This window comes from Epinephelus fuscoguttatus, linkage group LG1 (genome assembly GCF_011397635.1).
Source record: "Epinephelus fuscoguttatus linkage group LG1, E.fuscoguttatus.final_Chr_v1".
Classification (NCBI taxonomy): domain Eukaryota; kingdom Metazoa; phylum Chordata; class Actinopteri; order Perciformes; family Serranidae; genus Epinephelus; species Epinephelus fuscoguttatus.
The window spans coordinates 26,170,059-26,194,265 of record NC_064752.1 but is presented as its reverse complement, the minus strand read 5'-3'; the positions used below and the strand labels follow the sequence as shown (position 1 = coordinate 26,194,265).

At 39.5% G+C, this 24,207-nt stretch overlaps 1 protein-coding gene across 23 annotated transcripts; it reads left to right on the top strand.

Annotated features, from left to right (window-relative positions):
- Nucleotides 1-922: 922 nt before the first annotated feature.
- LOC125892575 (uncharacterized) lies at nt 923-23,697 on the top strand. 23 transcript variants are annotated; one of them, XR_007449764.1, is made up of 15 exons: nt 935-1,145; nt 1,316-1,342; nt 1,485-1,766; nt 1,962-2,258; nt 3,395-3,439; nt 3,539-3,592; nt 3,681-3,740; nt 4,027-4,074; nt 4,158-4,226; nt 4,470-4,571; nt 14,525-14,611; nt 14,726-14,744; nt 15,386-15,462; nt 15,705-15,964; nt 23,601-23,697. XR_007449764.1 is itself a non-coding variant. In XM_049582674.1 (14 exons), exons 1-14 carry the CDS (start codon nt 1,112-1,114, stop codon nt 23,369-23,371), a joined length of 1,206 nt encoding a protein of 401 aa, XP_049438631.1. In that variant the 5' UTR covers nt 923-1,111; the 3' UTR covers nt 23,372-23,500. The 23 variants fall into 23 exon arrangements, 22 of the variants coding, with proteins under 22 accessions (XP_049438631.1, XP_049438651.1, XP_049438679.1 ...); XM_049582674.1 differs by lacking the exons at nt 14,726-14,744; nt 15,386-15,462; nt 15,705-15,964; nt 23,601-23,697 and adding exons at nt 21,993-22,011; nt 23,022-23,098; nt 23,367-23,500 and having other exon boundaries at nt 923-1,145; XM_049582694.1 differs by lacking the exons at nt 4,158-4,226; nt 4,470-4,571; nt 14,525-14,611; ... (2 more) ...; nt 15,705-15,964; nt 23,601-23,697 and adding exons at nt 11,726-11,794; nt 12,037-12,138; nt 21,792-21,878; ... (1 more) ...; nt 23,022-23,098; nt 23,367-23,500 and having other exon boundaries at nt 924-1,145.
- Nucleotides 23,698-24,207: the final 510 nt, after the last annotated feature.

The window sequence follows — 24,207 nt, the reverse complement described above, 5'->3', positions numbered from 1 at the left end:
TTCTGCTCCAGCTGTGTCTCGCTCTAGTGATTACTTTTCTGTGTATATAAACCTGTGTGTTTCCCTTTGTTTCTGGTCAGTGCATCTGTGTTCATCCTTGTGTTCATGGAGTTGTTTCCTGCTCTGTGTCCTGCCTGGTTTCTTGTGTTCCTACCCTAAGTTCATTGTGTTGTCCTGGTTGGTTTTCAGTTTAGTTTTGGTTCTTCTTTCTTCTGGACTTTCAGTTACCTGCCTGCTTTTGGGATGTTGTCATTAGCTTTGTTAAAGCTCGCCTTTTGTTGCGTACTGCTCTGCATCTGGGTCCTTTCCCTGAACTGATCCCTGACATCTTGGCTCATTTGCATGCACCTTTGAGACAGTTCCGAACCAAACTCAAACCCCCTTAGGGTGTTTTCACATATAGTCCTTTTAAACAGACTGAACTCAGTCCTTTTAGGGGGTTTTCACACTTGGTCCTTTTCAGCTCTCTAAGTGGAGTCAGAGCTGTGACTCAGCATTTTTTTGTGCATATGTGAACACTCCAAGAGAACTCAGACCCCTCTCAAGCGAACCAAACTTCAAGTCTGCAGTGCGGTTCACTTAACCTGCACCTTGTGAACGCAAAGCTCATGTTACCATCTCTGTCAAGCTGAGCACAGCGTGCCTGGCGTTACTGCACGTATTCAGATGTTGTTGTTATCTCTGAAAGTACAGTATATTTGAATAATGTATTCATGTTTCGATTACACCACAAGTGTGCACAGATGTTTCAGAACTATCTCCTACAGTAAAAACCTGCACTAAATACTTACTGTTTTGAAGTATTGTATCTTAACAAGTACAACAACAAGTAAAACAAAGACAATTAAAGAAGATGTGACAAAAAACTTTATTTTTTCTGAAGCAGTAAGCCCCCGCTGTGGTGGAGGCAATCTAAATATACAATACCATACATACTGGGGTTTATTATGTCAAGTCTATGTGTGTGTTTCTCTGTCAGTGTGATTCATGTCTGATGCTCACTGTGGTTTTCCTGCCAGCAAGTTCTGCAAATTGAAAATACTGTATGTCAAAGTCCCTGTAGTCAGACACACAGTCTGCAGAGGGTTCGTTCACGTTCCTCAGCTTCATCATGGCTGGACATCTGCTGTTAGTCGTCCTCATGTGTAAGTTAAACCTCTTGTTATTTTTACCATTGTAAATACAGCTACATTTTATTTGTGCAGCTAGATTCATAATAATGTCAGCCTGTTGTGTATTGGTTTACATCAGGTCGAGAGAGGTACTTTAACATCACTGTTATCTGTTTCTTTGGTTAAACACATTTTTCCAACAGATTCCTTTGCTGAGATGAAAGCACAAGGTCAGCCTCTCTTAATTTAACAAGTTCTGTACATAGTTCGGTTGTACAGCACTTTTTCCTCTGTTTTCTGTACTGTACGTTAAATCACAATTGCTCACTAGGAATTTTCTTAATGTAATATAACATATGTTTCAATTTTCAGCTCTTCCTCCACCCGCACTGACGGCAAATCCAGCGGTGATCACAGAGACAGAAACAGTCACACTGAACTGTCAGCCTCCATCATCTGTTTCTGTGTCTCAGTGTTATTATCGCATTGGAAGAGGAAAACCAGGCAAAGTCTTCTCATGTCTGAAGACACTGACAGGGACTGAGCTGCTGGAGATGACACACCAGAGTTCACCTGCTGAGGTTAAAGTGACATGTTTTTATCTCTACGGTTCTTCATCTCCTGACAGTGACGTTTCCTCCATCATCATCAGAAGTGAGTGAACCCTGCTGCTATGGACTAATGTTATTATGTCTTGCTACAGTATCAGCACAAACAGAAAAGTGCCTTTTGACATCAAGCCTTCAAATACATGTTAGAAGATTTTCAGTGGGCATCCTCTACCATTATAAATGTGTCATTAGAAAAAAAATTAGTTGTTTAATCCAACACATATGCTTATATTTTCAGCATCTCTTCCACCTAAACTGACAGTGAATCCAGCGGTGATCGAGGACACAGACTCAGTCACACTGAACTGTCAAACTCCATCATCTGTTTCTGTGTCTCAGTGTCATTTCTACACTGTAAATGGAGGAACAGCCAAAGTCCTCTCATGTCTACAAACACTGACAGCGACTGAGCTGCTGGAGATGGCACATCAGAGTTCACCTGCCAAGATTCAAGTGACGTGTTTTTACACTGTAAAGGTTGGAGAGTTAAACTATCCATCTCCACACAGTGACACGTCCTCCATCACCATACACAGTGAGTGACTGCTTATCCCATCTACAGATATTATATCTTCACACAGTATCAGCACAACAAAAATGACATGGTGGATTATTTTAGGTATAAATTTGTTTTTACAGACTAACAGAAAGAGAGCAAGTCGGAGAAAAGAATAGACAAAGTCAAGGACAACAGGCAGTGACATCATAGGTTAAAATGCAAATGCTTAACATTGTGTAAAACAAGAAATCAAAAGAAGCAGGGTCACATAGCAGTATCAAGGACAGTGGGTTCTTTGCATCCGTGATTGTCTTTTAAGATCACAAAGGTCCTTATGATCCATGACTTGATCTGTGGAAAGAAAGGGTATTTTTAGGAAGGAGAAATCTTCCACTCATTCAGAAGCTAAAGTCCATTCTGTGTGACATATAGTAATGAGGGGAATTAAAACTTCTCCCAAGATTTCTCCAGTATTTTTCACATTTTTTCTTGCATGTCTCAGAGAAAAAGTCAGTTGTTCCAAAACATAAAGTTCCTTAACTATTTTTATCCAGTCAGAGGTTGTTGGAGACTTCTCACACAGCCATTTCCTGGTTATTGCTTTTTTTTTACTACCTGGTAATAGTATATTCTAATGAATATCTCTCCTGCTTTATTAGCCCAGTTGGCACATTTCCCAAATACATAACACTGAAGTTAAAATCCAACTCTAAGCTGATTATTGATCTGATGTAACAACATGTACCCACTAAGAAGACATTTTAGGACACTCCCAAAAAATATAAAAATGATCAGCAGACATGTTGTCACACATTCTCCACCACTGACCATGTTTAGGTTAGTTGCTGTATAATTTTTTAACTTCGTGAGTTATAAAGAACCTTAAAGTATTATCCAGATGAATTCCCTTCACAGATCTGAGCTTGACATTGTAGATTGTGTCCTACATATGTTTGACCAGTCATCTTCATCTAACTTTATTTTAGCGTTTTTCTTGCGCTGTGATTTAACGTACAATGTGGACAGACCCCTTTCCTATTTTCTTTTCTTTTGTCTAAAGTTTCTGTAAGTTGTTGAAATAAATCTAAACCTGTACTGGAGGATATTACACTGTAAGAAATGAAACCTCTATTTGTCTAGTATTTTAATCTACTGTCCATTTCAAAAAAAAGAGTCAAGTGTGACACAGACTGTGACGACATCTCTGATGACCACAGGTAGGACAGTTTATACATTTAGAAATAATCCAGATGATTGTCACACATAACTCACTATATTTGTTATTTTGAAAGTTTTAAAAGTGTTTTATTCATCAGGTCTGACTGTTAGCACGCCTCGTGCCTCCACTACTGTAACTCCTGTAACATCAGGTAACACATTTTAAGATGTGTGACTTTATTAAACCCCAAAATCTTGGGTATCTGAGTGTTTTGAAATGTGCTTTTCTTAATTCACCAGTTGTCAGTACGCCAAGTATCACTACTGGTTTTATCTCTACTTCAGTAAAACCGGCACCAGGTGATGTAACTCTTAAGTTTTTCAACGATTCACCCTGATACTTCTACAAGTGTTAATATACACACTATGTAATGTTCATAAAATACTAAAATTCTGCTTGTTGTCTGATTACTCTGTAAGTCTGTGATGAATGTGTGATTGCTGATGAGTATTTAAAGTTGACCTACTTACTGTGCAGATGTCAGCCTACAGTGTTCAAGTAAAACAAAGTTGCTTAAGCACATGACAGCAATGGGCTTTATATGTTGTTTTGATGTTAATGTGTTTTTGTGCCCTTGAGAAACAGATACCAGTATGACTGCTCTGAATCCAGGATCTGGCAATGAAGCAACAGGTAGACTTAAGATTCTTGTTATTGCATAAAAGTATAAATGCATTATTGTGGATGTTTAAAAGTGTTTGTGGCTGTGCACTTAGGTTGGAGTGTCAACACGGCTGGCAATAAAGAAGTCTCTAACCCTGCAACCCCTCAGGAAACAGCTTCAGGTCAGTGTCTGTTACTGTGTTGTGTAAAATGATTTAAATTCTTTGCCACTTGAATTTAGTGATCTAATTATGTTTATAACCTAATTTACCTAATAACTTTTCTATCAGTTACAAAGCAATACTGGGTTTGCCATTTACACATATCACAGGTGTTTAAAAGACTCCATGACTTGATTCCTGCTTTTTCCTTAACCTCATGAGAAAAATAGCAGATTCTTATTTGTGGCTTCAATTGTTTCAAAGCAGGAATGTGGATATGGAGGTTTGTAGCAGTTGTGGCTGGTTGTGGAGTAACTGTGGGAGTCGTTGTGCTGGTTTCTGCAATGCTCTGCAAAAGAAGAACTGGTGAGAACTGTGTTGATGTGTTTGTCTGAGCAAGTCAGAAACTGTTTTTTACATGGATGGTAGCACACAGTGTTCTCTAGCTTTCTTAAAAACAGTTTGTCTCTGATTTTTAAATGTATTTATGCTCTATAAGTTGTGTGTTCAGTCACTGCATCTTAAGACTTACTCCATTTGAGAGGGTTAAACATCTACTCAAAATATATGAGCACCAAAAAAGCTTCATCTTCAGTCAGATGTGCTCAGTGTCAGGTTCTAATGGCCGTGCTGATAGCCACACAGCCTGAACCACTGATGGTGAAGCATGAAACAGATCACAGCATTTAGCTAAATGCAAGTGCAGCTTCAGTTCTCTGTCATAACTAACACTATTATTCTTCTGGGTAAAGATTGGCCACATAGTTGTCCTACACACAAATTCTGGCTTGGTTCTTTTTTCCTGGTAATAGTTAAAGTGCAGTACGGTTTCACATTTGTTCAGTTAAACAGAGCTGATGTAGATCACAGCTACTAAATTAACAAGTGAGGAAACCATCAGCTTATGCAGACCTAAGACACAAGCCCTGCATCTCAAACTAAAATAAAAACCCAGTGCTTGTGGGAAACCAGCACCATACTGAGACAAAAATAACCTCCTTTGCTCAGGTCTAACACTCTAACAGCAAAATGCTGTATGACAAGAGATGGAAGTGTTCTACACCCATCTGTCTAAACTCTCCACCCTCATATGGGGACTGGACCCCCATGAGAGCAGCTAATGTGGATGTGCTTGAAGACACATCACCTGTGATGTCCAAGCACTGATTGGCAACACGTGTCTGTAGAAGTTGATACCTGCATGGTTATCTGCATGGCACTTCCTTAAGAGGATGATGGAGGCGTGGTAGCTTCCAGCTGCCGTGGCTCTCATCGGAGGAAATGGCAGGTGTGCTTCCCAGTGTCTTATGTTTGTCTTATGCCCTTGTGGAATTTGACGGAGAACGCGGGTTGACATCATTAAGCCATGGGTATTTCACCATCAATGTGCACACCTGGGCAGTCAGAGCCCAGTCTGCTTCATGAGTATTGTCATGGGAAAGTCCAGCGTCTCTAACTGGGTAGCTGCAACAGGCAAGCTGCCAAGGGCACTGGTGGGGCTGCAAAACCTTATAGTTCTGTGTCCACCCATTCAGCCCAATCATGTTTGCAAGGTGCATGGGAGCAGTCCTGGGACCCTTGCATGGGGAATGTCTTCACAACTTCAGTAACATGGATGTCTGGCTGGTGTTTGTTCACTCGGGGGAGCAGTGTTGCAACAATGTGGCTCAGCTCCTGCTGCACTTAGAGCACGTAGACTTTTGCCTCCATAAGAGGAATAGCAGGCTCCAGTTCTTCCAGTCCACAAAGCTCTGAGCCATGTAGTTGAATGCCAGAACAGGAACTCCTTCCTTGACTCCTGTTCATTTTGGGGGATATTGTTCCTCCACCTTTTGATTTTGATGACAGCCAAAGTGCACTTAGTATCCTTGGCTCTTCTGAACATCCAGGCGGCTCCCACCCCAGCTCCTTACACTTTACCTGCTCTCTGGGAAAAATGGGTGAGTTATCTGACGTCACGTGAACCTTGAAACACGCTACGGGCTGCCACTGCAAGAGTGGACCCTGGCTTTGAATTCATCTTCTTTCAAAGTTAGCCTTTCAACCTGACAGACTAACTGAGTGGCCTCTCACCTGTTTGCAGCTGGCCTTATTGCCTAGCTGGGCCAGTGCAGCCTCGATGGCATCTTGCACCTAGGTCATGGATAGGTGCAGAGATAGTCTTGACATGATAGACAACAGAAGGTTACATGTGTAATCTAGTTTCTAAGACAGGAGGGACAATCAGTGTGTGGCCACCACAGGTGATGTGTGTTAAGAGTATCCATATCACCCCGTGGGAGTCTTTGCAATAAAATGCTACACTTTGTGGGAAACAGTCATTTTGCTTTGTGTGTCTTTCTCAGTAGCAGGTTCTGGGGAAGTGAAAAGACAGGAGCCTCAAAATGAGAATGTAAGCCTAACATGAAGGTCAACATAAAATATATTTGCTCTGTATATCAATAGATGCTAAAGTCAGTTTCTGTCTTTTCCCAGTTTGAAACATACCATTTGTATGCCACCATCGCTGAGGAGCCAGCAGCATCAGACCTGAAGGGGATAACGTACAGCACAGTGCAGAAACACTGACACTGTTTTATACTGTATTCACCTTATTCCTGAGGGCACTACTGTAGAAATAATTATGGGCACAAATTCCAGTGAGATAGCAGAAGTAGCAGTAAGCTCGTTAGTCTCATAGACTGTGATTAGTCAGTGGCTACTCTTGGTGGCTAACCGCCAACACTGGTACTTTTCTAAACTAATTTGCCTTCAGCTTAGCAAATACTAATTTATTTTTTTTAACAAATATTTAACTAATGTTAACTAACTGTTAACTGTCTGTAACGACTAACGACCAGTCCAAGCTACATTTTTGTCTTCAGCAACCGTGTGTTGATCGTGTAACCAGAACAAAAATGTATGATGTATGATCCACAGCACTGGTTCCAAACAACATGTCATTTTTTCAGTTTAAGATTGAAAATGTATTTAGTTTTACTCTTATATTGTGTAACTAAAATGGAATTTCACTCCTTATTGTAATTTTTGTTTTGTTTTCTAATGGTTTTCTCATTAATGTTGATATTTCTTATTTTTTTTGTATCTGGATTTTTTTTTCTTCTGAGCCTTCTGTGACTACGCATTATGAATAAATGTACATGAATTTATAACTTACTGCTATGCTTATTTGTTAGCACACAGCCTTCCAATAATACCATACTTACTGCTTTGTGTTATACAACTACTACTACTAATAATTATTATTATTATTATTATTATTATTATTATTATTATCATTACTATTACATAACAGCTCAGTTTAAAACCCATATGAATACATATTCTATATTTTCAGCAAACAAAGGGCGTAAGACAACTTACATGACAGGTTTGACAGTGAGGAGGGAGAGACTAATTTATACAGGTTGGCAAGGTAGAGAGATAGAGATGGGAAGGCCGTACAGCAGGTTAGGTGGATTAAGGATGGAGATGGGAATGTATTGACAGGTGCCACACATGATGGCAAGATGGAAAGAGTACTTTGAAGAGTTGATGAATGAGTAAAATGAGAGAGAACAAAGAGTAGAAGATGTGGCCATTGTGGAGCAGGAAGTTGCAAAGATTAGTAAGGATGAAGTGAGGAGGGCATTGAAGAGGATGAAGAGTGGAAAGGCAGTTGGCCCTGATGATATACTACATGTGGAGGTATGGAAGTGCCTAGGAGAGGTGGCAGTAGAGTTTTTGACTAGGTTTTTCAAGGTCTCAAAGAGTGAGAGGATGCCTAATGCCTTTTAAGAATAAGGGAGACGTGCAGAGTTGTGGCATTTACAGAGGGAGAAGTTGATGAGCCATACAATGAAGCCGTGGGAAAGAGTAGTGGAAGCTAGACTGAGAGCAGAAGTGAGCATCTGTGAGCAGCAGTATGGTTTCATGCCAAGAAAAAGTACTACAGATGCAGTATTTGCTCTGAGGATGTTGATGGAGAAGTACAGAGAAGGTCAGAGGGAACTGCATTGTGTCTTTGTAGATCTACGTAGAGAAAGCATGTGACAGGGTGCTGAAAGAGGAGATGTGGTATTGTATGAGGAAGTCTGGAGTGGCAGAGAAGTATGTTAGAGTGGTGACGGACATGTATGAGAGCTGTAGGACAGTCGTGAGGTGTGCTGTAGGTGTGACAGAGGAGTTTAAGGTGGAAGTGGGACTGCATCAAGGATCAGCTCTGAGCCCCTTCTTGTTTGCTATGGTGATGGACAGGTTGACAGATGAGGTTAGATAGGAATCTCCATGGACTAGGATGTTTGCAGATGACATTGTGATCTGTAGTGAGAGCAGGGAGCAGGTGGAGGAAAATCTAGAGAGGTGTAGGTATGCCCAGGAAAGGAGAGGTATGAAGGTTAGCCGTAGTCAGACCCAAGTGACACGGTGAGGTTACAGGAAGTAGAAATAAAGAAGGTGGAGGATTTTAAGTACTTAGGGTCAACAGTCCAGAGTGACGGAGAGTGTGGAAAAGAGGTGAAGAAATGTGTGCAAGCAGGTTGGAATGGGTGGAGAAAAGTGTCAGGTGTGATGTGCGATAAAAGTGTACCAGCAAGATTAAAAGGACAGGTGTACAAGACGGTGGTGAGACCAGTGATGATGTTTGGTTTAGAGACAGTGGCACTGAGGAAAAGACAGGAGGCAGGGCTGGAGGTAGCAGAGATGAAGATGTTAAGGTTCTCTTTGGGAGTGACGAGGATGGATAGGATCAGGAATGAGTACATCAGAGGGACAGCTCATGTTAGATGTTTTGGAGATAAAGTCAGAGAGGCCAGACTGAGATGGTTTGGACATGTTCAGAGGAGGGATAGTGAATATATCCGTAGAAGGTTGCTGAGGTTTGAACTGCCAGGCAAGAGGCCTAGAGGAAGACCAAAGAGGAGATTTTTGGATGCTGTGAAAGAGGACTGAAGTCAGTTGGTGTGAGAGAAGAGGATGCAGAGGATAGGGTTAGAAGGAGGCAGATGATTCGCTGTGGTGACCCCTAAAGGGAACAGTCGAAAGAAGAAGATATTTTCATTGAATCGCCAGTCACGATTAAAAATCGAAACAGTACAGGATGTAATACCAAAAGCATAATTCAGTATTGCAGTGGGTCATTTTGCACAATTTTGCCAACAAAAATTGGAAATTTGTGGAAATTGGAGGAAAACAAGATTAATGTAAAGTTGGCTTGTAGTGTCAATGATGAAAAAAAAAAAAAACTCAGTGGGCCCTATTGCATTTTCATTTTATAAAACTAAAACTGTAAATGCACTGGGGGAGGTACAGATGAAAATAGTTGGTTCGATATTTGTATGAGAAAACAGAATTAAGAGCTACTGAAAATCACTAAAGGCCCCTTAGTTTGCATACGCTTTTGAGACGGTCCCTAACTTCAGTTCCTCATTTTACCGTCTTCTGTCAAGTTCAGCACAGCCACAGGATGTCCGTTATTAAAACAAAAACATCTGAATTATTTCATATCTCTCAAAAGTGTAATATCTGTGCATATCTGAATGAAATATTTGTATATCTGTTTACACAAGTGTGTGCAGGTGTTTCAAAAATGTAAAATCCTGCATTAAATACCTACTGTAGCCTAAGTTTTCCATCTTAAGTCTAACTGAAGTTGTTTAGCTTAACTTTTGCACGAGTCAGCAGAAGTCCTGCCAGTTCATAAAAAGCAACAAGTAAAACAAACAAAACAAAAGACAATTAGAAATCAAATGAAACTCAAAAGTTTTTATGAAGCAGTTAGTCAACACTGTGGTAAAGGTGAACTAAATACACAATGCCACACATGCTGGGTCTCATAAAGCTATTTGTGTGTGTGTGTGTTTCTGTGGCCTGTGACTTCTGATGCTCGCTGTGGTTTTCCTGAGAGCAATGTCTGCTAAATGCCACTTTAGTACATCATAGTGCTGTAGTCAGGCAAAAGTCTAGTCTTGAAAGGATTCTTGGACATCAGCATCATTCAGCTTCATCATGGCTGGACACCTGCTGTTAGTCGTCCTCATGTGTAAGTTAAAACTCTTGTCTGTTTCTACCATTGTATTAGTGGCAGATTAATAATGATCTCAACTCGTTATGTATTGGTATCAGCATGATTGATTAAACTTTTACATCAGGCTGAGCGAAATACAACATTAAAATCAATGGTTAACTATTTACTGTTACATCTTTTCTTACTGTTACAACTTGTTTAACACATTTTCTTCGCCAACAGATTCATTTTGTGAGAAGAAAGCACAAGGTCAGCCCCTGCATTTAATATTATAGTTCTCATGACCAGGTGTAAGGCTGTTTTCTGGTGTGGTCACAATCGCTCATTGGGAATTTTCTCAGTCTTAATGTGATATAACATGTGTGTATCTTTCATTTTTAGCTCTTCCTCCGCCTGCACTGACGGTGAATCCAGCGGTGATCACAGAGACAGAAACAGTCACACTAAACTGTCAGCCTCCATCATCTGTTTCTGTGTCTCAGTGTTATTTCCGCCTTGAAAGAGGAAAACCTGCCAAAGTCTTCTCATGTCTGAAGACACTGACAGGGACTGAGCTGCTGGAGATGACACACCAGAGTTCACCTGCTGAGGTTAAAGTGACATGTTTTTATCTCTATGGTTCTTCATCTCCTGACAGTGACGTTTCCTCCATCATCATCAGAAGTGAGTGAACCCTGCTGTTATGGACTAATGTTATTATGTCTTGCTACAGTATCAGCACAAACAGAAAAATGCCTTTTGACATCAAGCCTTCAAATACATGTTAGAAGATTTTCAATGGGCATCCTCTACCATTATGAATTTATCATTAGAAAAAAAAGGTTATTTAATCCAACACATATGCTTGTATTTTCAGCATCTCTTCCTCCTAAACTGACAGTGAATCCAGCGGTGATCAAGGACACAGACTCAGTCACACTGAACTGTCAGCCTCCATCATCTGTTTCTGTGTCTCAGTGTCATTTCTACATTTTAAGTAGAGGAACAGCCAAAGTCCTCTCATGTCTACAAACACTGACAGCAACTGAGCTGCTGGAGATTGCACATCAAAGTTCACCTGCCAAGTTTCTAGTGACGTGTTTTTACAGTGTAAAGATTGGAGAGTTAAACTATCCATCTCCACACAGTGACACATCCTCCATCACCATACACAGTGAATGATTGTTTCTCCCATCTACACATATTATTATATTTGCATGTAGTATCAGCATGAGAAAAGTGCCCAGGTATATTTTTTAGGTGTGAATTTGCTTTGCAGATGTGCAAACTGCGCAGATGTTAGCCTACAGTGTTCAAGTAAAACAAAGTTGCTTAAGCACATGACAGCAATGGGCTTTATATGTTGTTTTGATGTTAATGTGTTTTTGTGCCCTTGAGAAACAGATACCAGTATGACTGCTCTGAATCCAGGATCTGGCAATGAAGCAACAGGTAGACTTAAGATTCTTGTTATTGCATAAAAGTACAAACATGCATTATTGTGGATGTTTAAAAATGTTTGTGGCTGTGCACTTAGGTTGGAGTGTCAACACGGCTGGCACTAAAGAAGTCTCTATCCCTTCAACCCCTCAGGAAACAGCTTCAGGTCAGTGTCTCTTACTGTGTTGTGTAAAATGATTTAAATTCTTTGCCACTTGAATTCAGTGATATAATTATGTTTCTAACCTAATTTACCTAATAAGTTTATATCAGTTACAAAGCAATACTGGGTTTGCCATTTACACATATCACAGGTGTTTAAAAGACTCCATGACTCGATTCCTGTTTTTTCCTTAACGTCATGAGAAACATAGCAGATTCTTATTTGTGGCTTCAGTTGTTTCAAAGCAGGAATGTGGATATGGGGGTTTGTAGCAGTTGTGACTGGTTGTGGAGTAACTGTGGGAGTCGTTGTGCTGGTTTCTGCAATGCTCTGCAAAAGAAGAACTGGTGAGAACTGTGTTGATGTGTTTGTCTGAGCAAGTCAGAAACTGTTTCTTACATGGATGTTAGCACACAGTGTTCTCTAGCTTTCTTAAAAACAGTTTGTCTCTGATTTTTAAATGTATTTATGCTCTATAAGTTGTGTGTTCACAGTCACTGCATCTTAAGATTTACTCCATTTGAGAGGGTTAAACATCTACTCAAAAGATAGGAGCACCAAAAAAGCTACGTCTTCAGTCAGATGTGCTCAGTGTCAGGTTCTAATGGCCGTGCTGATAGCCACACAGCCTGAGCCACTGATGGTGAAGCATGAAACAGATCACAGCATTTAGTTAAATGCAAGTGCAGCTTCAGTTCTCTGTCATAACTAATACTATTCTTCGCGAAAAGTCATCTGTGACAGTCCTGAAAGTATATTAACAACAACAAAAATTAGTAGTGAACTTCTTGCACTACCCTACCATTGACTGGTCTACAGTCTTTCAGGAACAAGATTCTAATAGGGCCTTAAATGTGTTTAATGATTTGCTAATGTCAATTATTGATAGACATGCACCAATAAGGAAGCTCACAGTGAGAAATATTAAAGCTCCATGGTTGGATAATGAACTTAGAGATAATACGGCAGAAAGAAATCGAGCCAAGGCTGAAGCAATCAGATCAGGGGATGCACTACAGTGGGATATTTATCGTAGATTAAGGAATCGTGTAACAAAATTGAATAAGACAAAGAAGCAAATGTATTATCAAAATAAAATTGTAAAAATGACACTCCATGGTTACAACACTCGCTCAGATGACAGACGACTGGATGAAGGAAATTGATGATAAAAAAATTGTTGGTTCTGTATTACTAGATCTGAGCGCAGCATTTGATGTTCTTGATCACCATGTGTTATTGAATAAGCTGCGCTGTTATGGTTTTGAACCATCTGCTGTCGCGTGGGTTAAAAGTTATTTGACTGATAGGAAATGTACTGTATACTTTAATGGTAGTTATTCTGAGCTGAGAGCTGTGAGTTGTGGGGTGCCACAAGGAAGTTGTTTGGGGCCGCTTTTGTTTTCAATATTTATTAATGATTTTCCTCTGATTTTGAATCATGTCACTGCCACAATTTACACATCAGCACATACAACTGATGAATTGACTAAAATTTAAATAAAGAATTAGAGTTAACAGAAAAATGGATGATAAGAAATAAACTGGTTCTAAATAGGGGAAAAACCAAATGTATAGTTTTAGATTCAAAACATTCATTAAGAGAAGCACCTAAGCTTCACATATCCATGGGTGATACAGAGATAGAACAAGTAACCGAGGTAAAACTATTAGGAATTACTGTAGATAGTCAAATGTCCTGGAACAACCAAGTAGAAGCAAGTGGTGCAGGCACTTGTGTTGTCACACTTAGACTATTGTTCTGTAATTTGGTCCAGTACATCAGGAAGTAATTTGAATAGGTTACAGGTAGCCCAAAATAAAGCGGCTCGTTTAGTCTTTCAATGCCCATACCAAACAAAGTACAATGAATGACTGTTTAGCTTGGTTTAGTGTAAAATGCAGGGTGCAATATTCACTAATATGTCTTATCAAAAACATAATAACAACAAAAACACCAGAAATATTGTACAGGACTTCAGCATTTTTTTCAGATACACACTATCTCGACAGTCGTCTGAGGGTGGGTTTTTGTTACTCCTATGTAGAACTAATTTAAAACAGAAAACAATGCCTTACAGAGCAATGGTGGCATGGAATGAATTACCATTTTTTCTGGTCTCAGAAAGTAAGGTTATGAATTTTAAGAAAAGCTAAAACTATTTTTATTTACCCAGCAGGTATGAAAGAATATTTTTACTGTTTATATGTTGGACTTTATATATCTGGTTGGAAGGTGTAAAACTGAGCTATTTGCTTCCTTTTTATTATTATGGTAACTCAGAAAATGCAATGTCAAGTGATCCTTAAAAATGAATTTGAAATGAATTGTCAGTATGTAGAGCTACAGTATTATTTGGATTAGGTTTTGAGCAGGTGTCTTGTGTTGTGTTTGTTTGTGAGTATGAATGTGAATGTATTTTATGTTCGCTGCATTTTTGGTTGATGAACTTGGTGAGACGCCAGGAAGAGTAGCTGCTGTTAAGTTCCAGCAGCTAATGGGGATCTAATAAATAAATAAATAAATAAATAAATACCCTCAGAATAAGCTTCATGGCTGACACTGGTAAATCCCAGAGTTTGAACATTACTGTTTCTCAGGGTCACCAGCAGGACTCAAGGTTTTTAGCCTTGCTGTAACTATATGTGCTGTTCACCAGCGTGGTGGTTGCATGGACCTCTATGTTAACACTGTAGGCAGGCATGTGTTAATGTCCTTTTACCTTAATGCAGAGTCACTGATATTGGTGATTGGAGCAGTTGTGACTATGGGGGTTCTCTTGCCTGGATTGGCTCTTCTCTTTACTCAAAGCAGGACTGGTAAGAATTGAGCTCACCAGAGTTTACCGAGTTTTCATTTTAAATTCTGAAGCTATAATAGCTGCAAATATATCATGTGGTTTCATATTTATTTTCTTGTCCTTTCTTTTCTAGAAAAAAGTGTTTCCAGGAGGTGAGAAATCTTGTTTCTAAACTGTTAATAGGTAAACTAGAGTGAGAACCAGTATGCATCTTCTGTTCCATCAATGCACCAGTTTACAGTAATAGTTTCAGACATTTATTTTGCCAGCTGCTGAGGACAACCACAATCCTCTTCTGGCTGTCTCTGAGCTGCTCCACTGGTACAGTTGCAGATCAAGTGCCTTGCTCAGGGGCTCATAGACATTTGGCAACAAGGTTCTTTGAGGGAACCATTAAAAAAATCAAAGCAGCAGTGATAATTCTGCTCAGAGAACTAAAACCCTTAAGCACATTGAAAACATAAATGATATAGCATACATATTTGGATATCACACTAGATCCTTGTTAAATTAAAAAACTGACAAAACTTGAGGAGATTGGGATGATAGAGGACGCTGCAGCAGCAAGTAGGTGTTGACATGAAGGAACCAGCAGAGTAATAGAGACATCTGTAAGGAAAGGATCATTGCATATTAGCACAGCAGAGATTCACACTTTTCAGTCACATCATTTAAATGTTTGAGGGGAATAATAAAGTATATTTATGGTGAAATGTGTAATAAGCCTTTGCTTTCCTCTGTAATGAAAACACACTCTTCACAAAACCTGCTTTTTCTATTTTTTTCTATTCAGACCGAAAGCAATCATCACTGGTTTGCTGGATGGTTTTGATGAAACCTACAGTATCGTCACCTATGAATGTTCCTCTGGTGAGCTGCTTTTCTCTTCCTGAATAAAGTATAAGGCTCATAGACATGTTGATCAGCCACTGGGTGGTGCAGGTTCTGCTAAGATGCTCGTAAGAGGCCAGAGTTGAAACATGTATAACATGACATTACAGTACACTTGTGATAATTTGCATCATCACATGTAGAATAAAAAGTATGATAAACACTTTAATGAATGCATAATGCTGGCAAACATTCACTTTATTTCACTGAGGTCAGTTAAGTCATGTGTGTTTCTTTGTCTTCACAGAGTGACGACAGCAGCACCTCTGATACATCAGCCCTGACAGACACAGTGTACAGCACTCCAAAGTCAATATGAAATCCAAACAATGTTTTTCTTGCATCTTTTTGCTTTGCTTTTTTATGCACGGGTTAACTGATGTTTATTTACATAATTTTCTCAGAGAGCAGACATTATGGTGAAATGGCTCAGTCCAACTTTGAAACTTTGAATAGTTGAAGTGACAGAAACAGAAGTTAGGTCAGTAGATAACATGTTTCATGTTTCACAATGCTTTATATGATATAAACATGTACCATAGATACAGTGTATTTTCTGTGCATTAACTCTGTAAACAGCATGAATTCAAACTGATAATAAAGCGCTGATGCACTAAGATGAAGTGTTTATGGCAAATCATTAACATCAACATCATCCTGGGGGACAGCATGTCCATACAGTTGGACATATATATGAAATCCAGTTTTAATACCACTCAGGACAAAGTGGAGATGCCAACATCTAAACTGGTCACAAGATGTTTCTTGTTTTTTTTGAGCCAACACATTCTTTCCAAGATAGCTCCTTGATTTGAGTTTCACATGAAAGGCCTGTTTCACTCAGTTCAGAAAAGTATAAAAAGGCTTCCTGTGGTTAATGCGAGATGAAACTGCCAACACTGAAACCACTAACCTATTAAACCCATTATTAAACCTGAAGTAAGCTCACTAACTCTACAGTGTGTGCTCATAGTTACTGACTATGACCCCTCAGTTACCATGGTGATGTCTCCCTCTTACAGGAATAACACAGTGTTACTTAGTTTATTTTTCTTTGTTTAACAGGCCACAGTCTACAGCAACAGTGATGGTTTCCTCCTCTGTGACCAACATCACTCTGATGGCGTTGGTTACATACGGCCTTTTAAAACCTCTCTGTGCTGTTGTAGTTTCCTCTGCGTGTGACTGCAGAGTTTGCCTTTACAATCCCTGAACCGCCACTGGAGGAGCTGTGCAACTACATCTTCTATAACAATCCATCCCTGGAGGTGTGCAGCAAAAACCCATGGACCAAGCTGAAGTCTGTTAACTAAAGTTTATTAAGTCTTTTTACACCAACCACATAATCTTCTAAAGCGTGGAACATTTAAACACAGATGTATGGATCAGATAATGTGTCCTAAAGAACGATCAAGAACTAAATCAATCAGGTCATGTGTTCTGTGTTAGCAAGTAGTGTTAATTTTACAGCCAAAATGACCAATATGTTATTTTCAAATAAGCTTTATTTTACTGTATCTGGTTCTGATAAAACTGTTGTTTGTTCATTGTCTGTATTATGAATTTATTTTGAGCTGGCACCTCAGCACAGCAGGGTTTGCAACTCCATTACAACAGTGCTACCGTCTTGAAGGTGTGTCTGTAACTGATGACAGCTTGTCTTGAGTGATGACATTTAAAAGCAGAGTGCTGCGTATGATTACTACATAACAGCTCAGTTTAAAACCCATATAAATGCATATTCTATATTTTCAGCGAGTCACCAGTCACAATTAAAAATCGAAACAGTACAGGATGTAATACAAAAAGCATAATTCAGTATTGTCATTTTGCACAATTCTGCCAACAAAAATTGGAAAATTTGTGGAAATTGGAGGAAAACAAGATTAATGTAAAGTTGGCTTGTAGTGTCAATGATGAAAAAAAAGCTCATTGGGCCCTGTTGCATTTTTATTTTACAAAAACATGACTGTAAATGCACTGGGGGAGGTACAGATGAAAATAGTTGCTTCAACATTTGTATGAGAAAACAGAATTAAGAGCTACTGAAAATCAACAAAGCCCCCTTGGCTCATTTACATACACTGTTGAGACGGTCTTTAACTTCAGTTCCTCATTTTACCATCTTCTGTCAAGTTCAGCACAGCCACAGGATGTCTGTTATTAAAACAAAGAAATCTGAATTATTTCATATCTCTCAAAAGTGCAATATCTGTGCATATCTGAATGATATATTTGTATATCTGTTTACACAACAAGTGTGTGCAGGTGTTTCAAAATTGTAAAATCCTGTATTAAATACCTACTGTAGCCTAAGTTTTCCATCTTAAGTCTAACTGAAGTTGTTTGGCTTAACTTTTGCACGACTCAGCAGAAGTCCTGCCAGTTTAGAAAAAGCAACAAGTAAAACAAACAAAAACAAAAGACAATTAGAAATCAAATGAAACTCAAAAGTTTTTATGAAGCAGTTAGTCAACACTGTGGTAAAGGTGAACTAAATACACAATGCCACACATGCTGGGTCTCATAAAGCTATTTGTGTGTGTGTGTTTCTGTGGCCTATGACCTCTGATGCTCGCTGTGGTTTTCCTGAGAGCAACGTCTGCTAAATGCCACTTTAGTACATCATAGTGCTGTAGTCAGGCACAAGTCTAGTCTTGAAAGGATTCTTGGACATCAGCATCATTCAGCTTCATCATGGCTGGACACCTGCTGTTAGTCGTCCTCATGTGTAAGTTAAAACTCTTGTCTGTTTCTACCATTGTATTAGTGGCAGATTGATAATGATCTCAGCTTGTTATGTATTGGTATCAGCATGATTGATTAAACTTTTACATCAGATTGAGCGAAATACAACATTAAAATCAATGGTTAACTGTTTACTGTTACATCTTCTCTTATTATTACTTGTTTAACACATTTTCTTCTCATAGTCTTCACGTGATATAAAATGTGTGTATCTTTAATTTTTAGCTCTTCTTCCACCTAAACTGACAGTGAATCCAGCGGTGATCACAGAGACAGAAACAGTCACACTGAACTGTCAGACTCCATCATCTGTTTCTGTGTCTCAGTCTTATATCCGCATTGGAAGAGGAAAACCTGCCAAAGTCTTCTCATGTCTGAAGAATCTGACAGGGACTGAGCTGCTGGAGATGACACACCAGAGTTCACCTGCTGAGGTTAAAGTGAAATGTTTTTACATGACCGTGTCTTCATCTCCTCATAGTGACGTTTCCTCCATCATCATTAGAAGTGAGTGAACCCTGCTGCTATGGACTAATGTTATTATGTCTTGCTACAGTATCAGCACAAACAGAAAAGTGCCTTTTGACATCAAGCCTTCAAAATACATCAATACAACACAATTACATGTATCATGAGACTTATTTGCATAAATACAATCTCAGTTATCTAATCCAACATATATGCTTATATTTTCAGCATCTCTTCCTCCTAAACTGACAGTGAATCCAGCGGTGATCAACGACACAGACTCAGTCACACTGAATTGTCAGACTCCATCATCTGTTTCTGTGTCTCAGTGTAACTTCTACACTTTAAGTGGAGGAGCTGTCAGAGTCTTCTCTTGTTTGACGACTCTGACTGGAACACAGCTGCTGGAGATGGCACATCAGAGTTCACCTGCTGAGGTTCAAGTAACTTGTTTTTACACCGTAAAAGTTGGAGTGGTTAATTATCCATCTCCACACAGTGACACATCCTCCATCACCATACACAGTGAGTGACCGTTTCTCCCATCTACCATTTTTAGGTGTTTCAGATTAAATCAACAAGGGAAACACTGATCAACAGCCTCATTTTCAATTAAAACACCACCTGGGGGCGAAGGCAGTACACATATGCTTTTTGTTAGTTTAATAAGTTGAAGGTGTCAGAATATTTGTATCATGAGCAATGATATATGTGATTTCACTGTATGCCTTTAATGTATATCATATTTCAAACTCACATCAAATGACACACATTTTAGTTGTTAAACATGATGTGTGGTGGCACAAATGTCAGCACTGTTTACAATTCCAAACCCATTTTTAAGAGCACTTGATAACAGAATAGCACTTTGTATTTGATGACTCTGCATTCATCTTTCTGCAGGTTATAAACCACAGATGAGTCTTCAACATTTTGACAGTGACTACGTCATCTTTATCTGCTCTCTGCCTGGACCTGCTGATCATGATACCAGATGTAACCTGTACTTCGGAGAAGCGACTCGCCCAATAGTAACAGGCAGGATCTGGAAGACGAGGACCCCGACCAATCAAAGGTTCTGCCAGTTTACTGTCACAGTTGATGATTTGCTGAGACATCTACATTTAGTTCAACAAAGCGATGCCAGCTGTGATTACAGTTTGGGAAGTGACCCCAACTATTTGTCTCCTCGCAGTGACAGATACAGCCTGACTGGTAAGTCAGAGAAGACATAAATACATCCTACACTGTTAACAACATGTGCACTGAAATAGATTTTTTAAATTAAGTGAAATCTGACTGTGTAACAAACAAAACATACGTAGCCTACCTTTGTATATACACAACCACAGCTGTATTTCAAAAAGAGTCAATGTTCTCTGGTTTGTAGTTTTGTGAAATTTGCTGAAGTCACACAGTTTTCCTCGCAGAAAAGTGACAGGTTCAAATCTGTCTTCTTTTATTGTAGATATTGTGGAAAAAGAGTCAGGCGTGACACAGACTGTGACGACATCTCTGATGACCACAGGTAGGACAGTTTTTTCATTTGAAAAAAAATACCTCGATAGCACCATTAATGTGGTCTGTAGGATCTGTAGCGGCCGCCATTGTTGCTATCCTCACCAGTTACCCACCGGCGTACAGCTTGCCATCAGCGTGGCGCTGATTGGCTAATCGCTAGACCCACCCCCACCCCCGGCGTTTATTGGTCCTTCCATCTTTTGGACGAGATAAATCGCAAATTCATTGCAGTATGCCAGACCAGAGATGCAAGCCTCCTCAGTTGAGTGGGCGGGGTCTATGGTCTGGAACCAGGCTACATATTTGTTGTACTGCTACAGCATGTGCACTGACATAGATTATTGTCTTAAATAAAGTGAATTCTGACTGTAAAATTAGAGAGACGCCATAGAACGACTTACATCAGAATCAGTATGATGTTCACTGGCTAACCATGGTCACATGTTCAATGACCATAATTAGTGCTCAGGATATGAAAATGAATGAATTAATGAATAAATCTTTATTAATGTGTCATGCAAACACCTATGCCCAGCTTGCATGGGCTTATAAGACACCATAAATTCAGAGCTAGCCAGGATCAGAGTCCAGCAAAAATACATTTCTATAACTTACTAATATTAGTTAGTTATTAGTGATAATATTATCACTAATAACTAACCAAATGTGTTATTTTAAAAGTTTTAAAAGTTTTTTTATTCACCATTCTTCACATTTACTCTTCTGTAAAATTAGAATTTCCAATTTCATGTGACTTCATCTAATTGCAAATCATGTGTTTTTCTGAGTATCATGATTATTTTGAAATGTAATGTTGTTTATTCAGCAGGTCAGACTGTTGGTACACCAAGTGACACTGGTAGCTCTTTCTCTACTTCAATAACATCAGTGCCACCAGAAACAGCTGATATAATTACTCATGTTCTCAATCATTTACAAAGACTTTTGTCAAAAAAATGTTGAGATATTTGTCATTTTAATGTTCATGTTTTGTGTGTCCTATTACAGGTCTAACCCTCCCTGCTGCAGGTACTCTGACCCCTGCTGACACAACTCTCATGAAACCAGCTTCTGGTGATGAAAAAACAGGTAAACCAGAAACAGGAAGGGTGTTTATATGCACCCACAGACTGATGAGCTGTTTGAGGTATACTGCAAGGAGAGAGGTACTGTAGGGACCTCTGGTGGATCAACATGATAACACAGGATCAACACCAGCAAGCACTGAAAAGTCATCTGTGACAGTCCTGAACGTATATTAACAACAACAATAATCAATAGGTCTGCTTAATTTTTCTATATTAATTCTGATTTGATGTTTAAAGAAATAATTAAGTGAACTTCTTGTGACACAAGAGCACCACTGTAGCACCACCCTCAGAATAAGCTTCATGAATGACAGTGGTAAATCCCAGAGTTTGAACATTACTGTTTCTCAGGGTCACCAGCAGGACTCAAGGTATATAGCCTTGCTGTAACTATATGTGCTGTTCACCAGCGTGGTGGTTGCATGGACCTCTATGTTAACACTGTAGGCAGGCATGTGTTAATGTGCTTTTATCTTAATGCAGAGTCACTGATATTGGTGATTGGAGCAGTTGTGACTGTGGGGGTTCTCTTGCCTGGATTGGCTCTTCTCTTTACTCAAAGCAGGACTGGTAAGAAATGAGCTCACCAGAGTTTACTGAGTTTCCATTTTAAATTCTGAAGCTATAATAGCTGCAAATATATCACATGGTTTCATATTTATTTTCTTGTCCTTTATTTTCTAGAAAAAAGTGTTTCCAAGAGGTGAGAAATCTTGTTTCTAAACTATTAATAGGTAAACTAGAGTGAGAACCAGTATGCATCTTCTGTTCCATCAATGCACCAGTTTACAGTAATAGTTTCAGACATTTATTTTGCCAGCTGCTGAGGACAACCACAATCCTCTTCTGACTGTTGCAGATCAAGTGTCTTGCTCAGGGGCTCATAGACAGTTGGCAACAAGGTTCTTTGAGGGACCATTAAAAAAATCAAAGCAGCAGTGATAATTCTGCTCAGAGAACTAAAACCCTTAAGCACATTGAAAACATAAATGATATTCATTCATTCATTCATTCATCTTCTAACCGCTTCATCCTCTTGAGGGTCGCGGGGGGGCTGGAGCCTATCCCAGCTGACATCGGGTGAGAGGCAGGGTACACCCTGGACAGGTCGCCAGACTATCGCAGGGCTGACACATAGAGACAAACAACCATTCACGCTCACATTCACAGCTATGGACAATTTAGAGTTACCAATTAACCTAGTCCCCAATCTGCATGTCTTTGGACTGTGGGAGGAAGCCGGAGTGCCCGGAGAGAACCCACGCTGACACGGGGAGAACATGCAAACTCCGCACAGAAGGGCTCCCACGCCCGGGATCGAACCGGCAACCCTCTTGCTGTGAGGCGAGAGTGCTAACCACCACACCACCATGCCAGCCACATAAACGATATAGCATACATATTTGGATATCACACTAGATCCTTGTTAAATTAAAAAACTGACAAAACTTGAGGAGATTGGGACGATAGAGGACGCTGCAGCAGCAAGTAGGTGTTGACATGAAGGAACCAGCAGAGTAATAGAGACATCTGTAAGGAAAGGATCATCGCATATTAGCACAGCAGAGATTCACACTTTTCAGTCACATCATTTAAATGTTTTAGGGGAATAATAAAGTATATTCATGGTGAAATGTGTAATAAGCCTTTGCTTTCCTTTGTAATGAAAACACACTCTTTGCAAAACCTGCTTTTTCTGTTTTCTCTATTCAGACCGAAAACAATCGTCACTGGTTTGCTGGATGGTTTTGATGAAACCTACAGTATCGTCACCTATGAATGTTCCTCTGGTGAGCTGCTTTTCTCTTCCTGAATAAAGTATAAGGCTCATAGACATGTTGATCAGCCACTGGGTGGTGCAGGTTCTGCTAAGATGCTCGTAAGAGGCCAGAGTTGAAACATGTATAACATGACATTACAGTACACTTGTGATAATTTGCATCATCACATGTAGAATAAAAAGTATGATAAACACTTTAATGAATGCATAATGCTGGCAAACATTCACTTTATTTCACTGAGGTCAGTTAAGTCATGTGTGTTTCTTTGTCTTCACAGAGTGACGACAGCAGCACCTCTGATACATCAGCCCTGACAGACACAGTGTACAGCACTCCAAAGTCAATATGAAATCCAAACAATGTTTTTCTTGCATCTTTTTGCTTTGCTTTTTTATGCACGGGTTAACTGATGTTTATTTACATAATTTTCTCAGAGAGCAGACATTATGGTGAAATGGCTCAGTCCAGCTTTGAAACTTTGAATAGTTGAAGTGACAGAAACAGAAGTTAGGTCAGTAGATAACATGTTTCATGTGTCACAATGCTTTATATGATATAAACATGTACCATAGATACAGTGTATTTTCTGTGCATTAACTCTGTAAACAGCATGAATTCAAACTGATAATAAAGCGCTGATGCACTAAGATGAAGTGTTTATGGCAAATCATTAACATCAACATCATCCTGGGGGACAGCATTTTTTGAGCTAACAAACTCTTTCCAAGATACCTCCTTGTATTTTGATTTTCACATGAAAGGCCTGTTTCACTCAGTTCAGAAATATTTGTATAAAAAGGCTTCCTGTGGTTAATGTGAGATGAAACTGGCAACACTGTGCTCATGATGCAGTTACTGACTTCGGCCCCTTTGACAGGTCACAGTCTACACAACAGCCTCTTCACAGCAAGCGTCATATACAATGATCGTTTCCTCCTCTGTGACCAACATCACTCTGATCTGCTGCCTGAACTCTTACATACTGCCTTTTAAAACCTCTCTTTGCTGTTGTACACCACCATCGCTGAGGAGCCAGCAGCATCAGATCTGAAAGGTAGTGTACTGAAACTGTTTACTGTGTAGAGAAAGAAAGGAAATGTTACTGTAACTGCACCTAA

Excerpts from the sequence above, each read along its gene's own strand:
- LOC125892575 (XM_049582605.1), top strand. The coding sequence starts at position 1,112 with ATGGCTGGACATCTGCTGTTAGTCGTCCTCATGT. Across the intron at positions 11,795-12,036 it reads CCCTCAGGAAACAGCTTCAG|CAGGAATGTGGATATGGGGG; the intron begins GTCAGTGTCTCT and ends GTTGTTTCAAAG. Across the intron at positions 12,139-14,524 it reads GCTCTGCAAAAGAAGAACTG|AGTCACTGATATTGGTGATT; the intron begins GTGAGAACTGTG and ends ACCTTAATGCAG.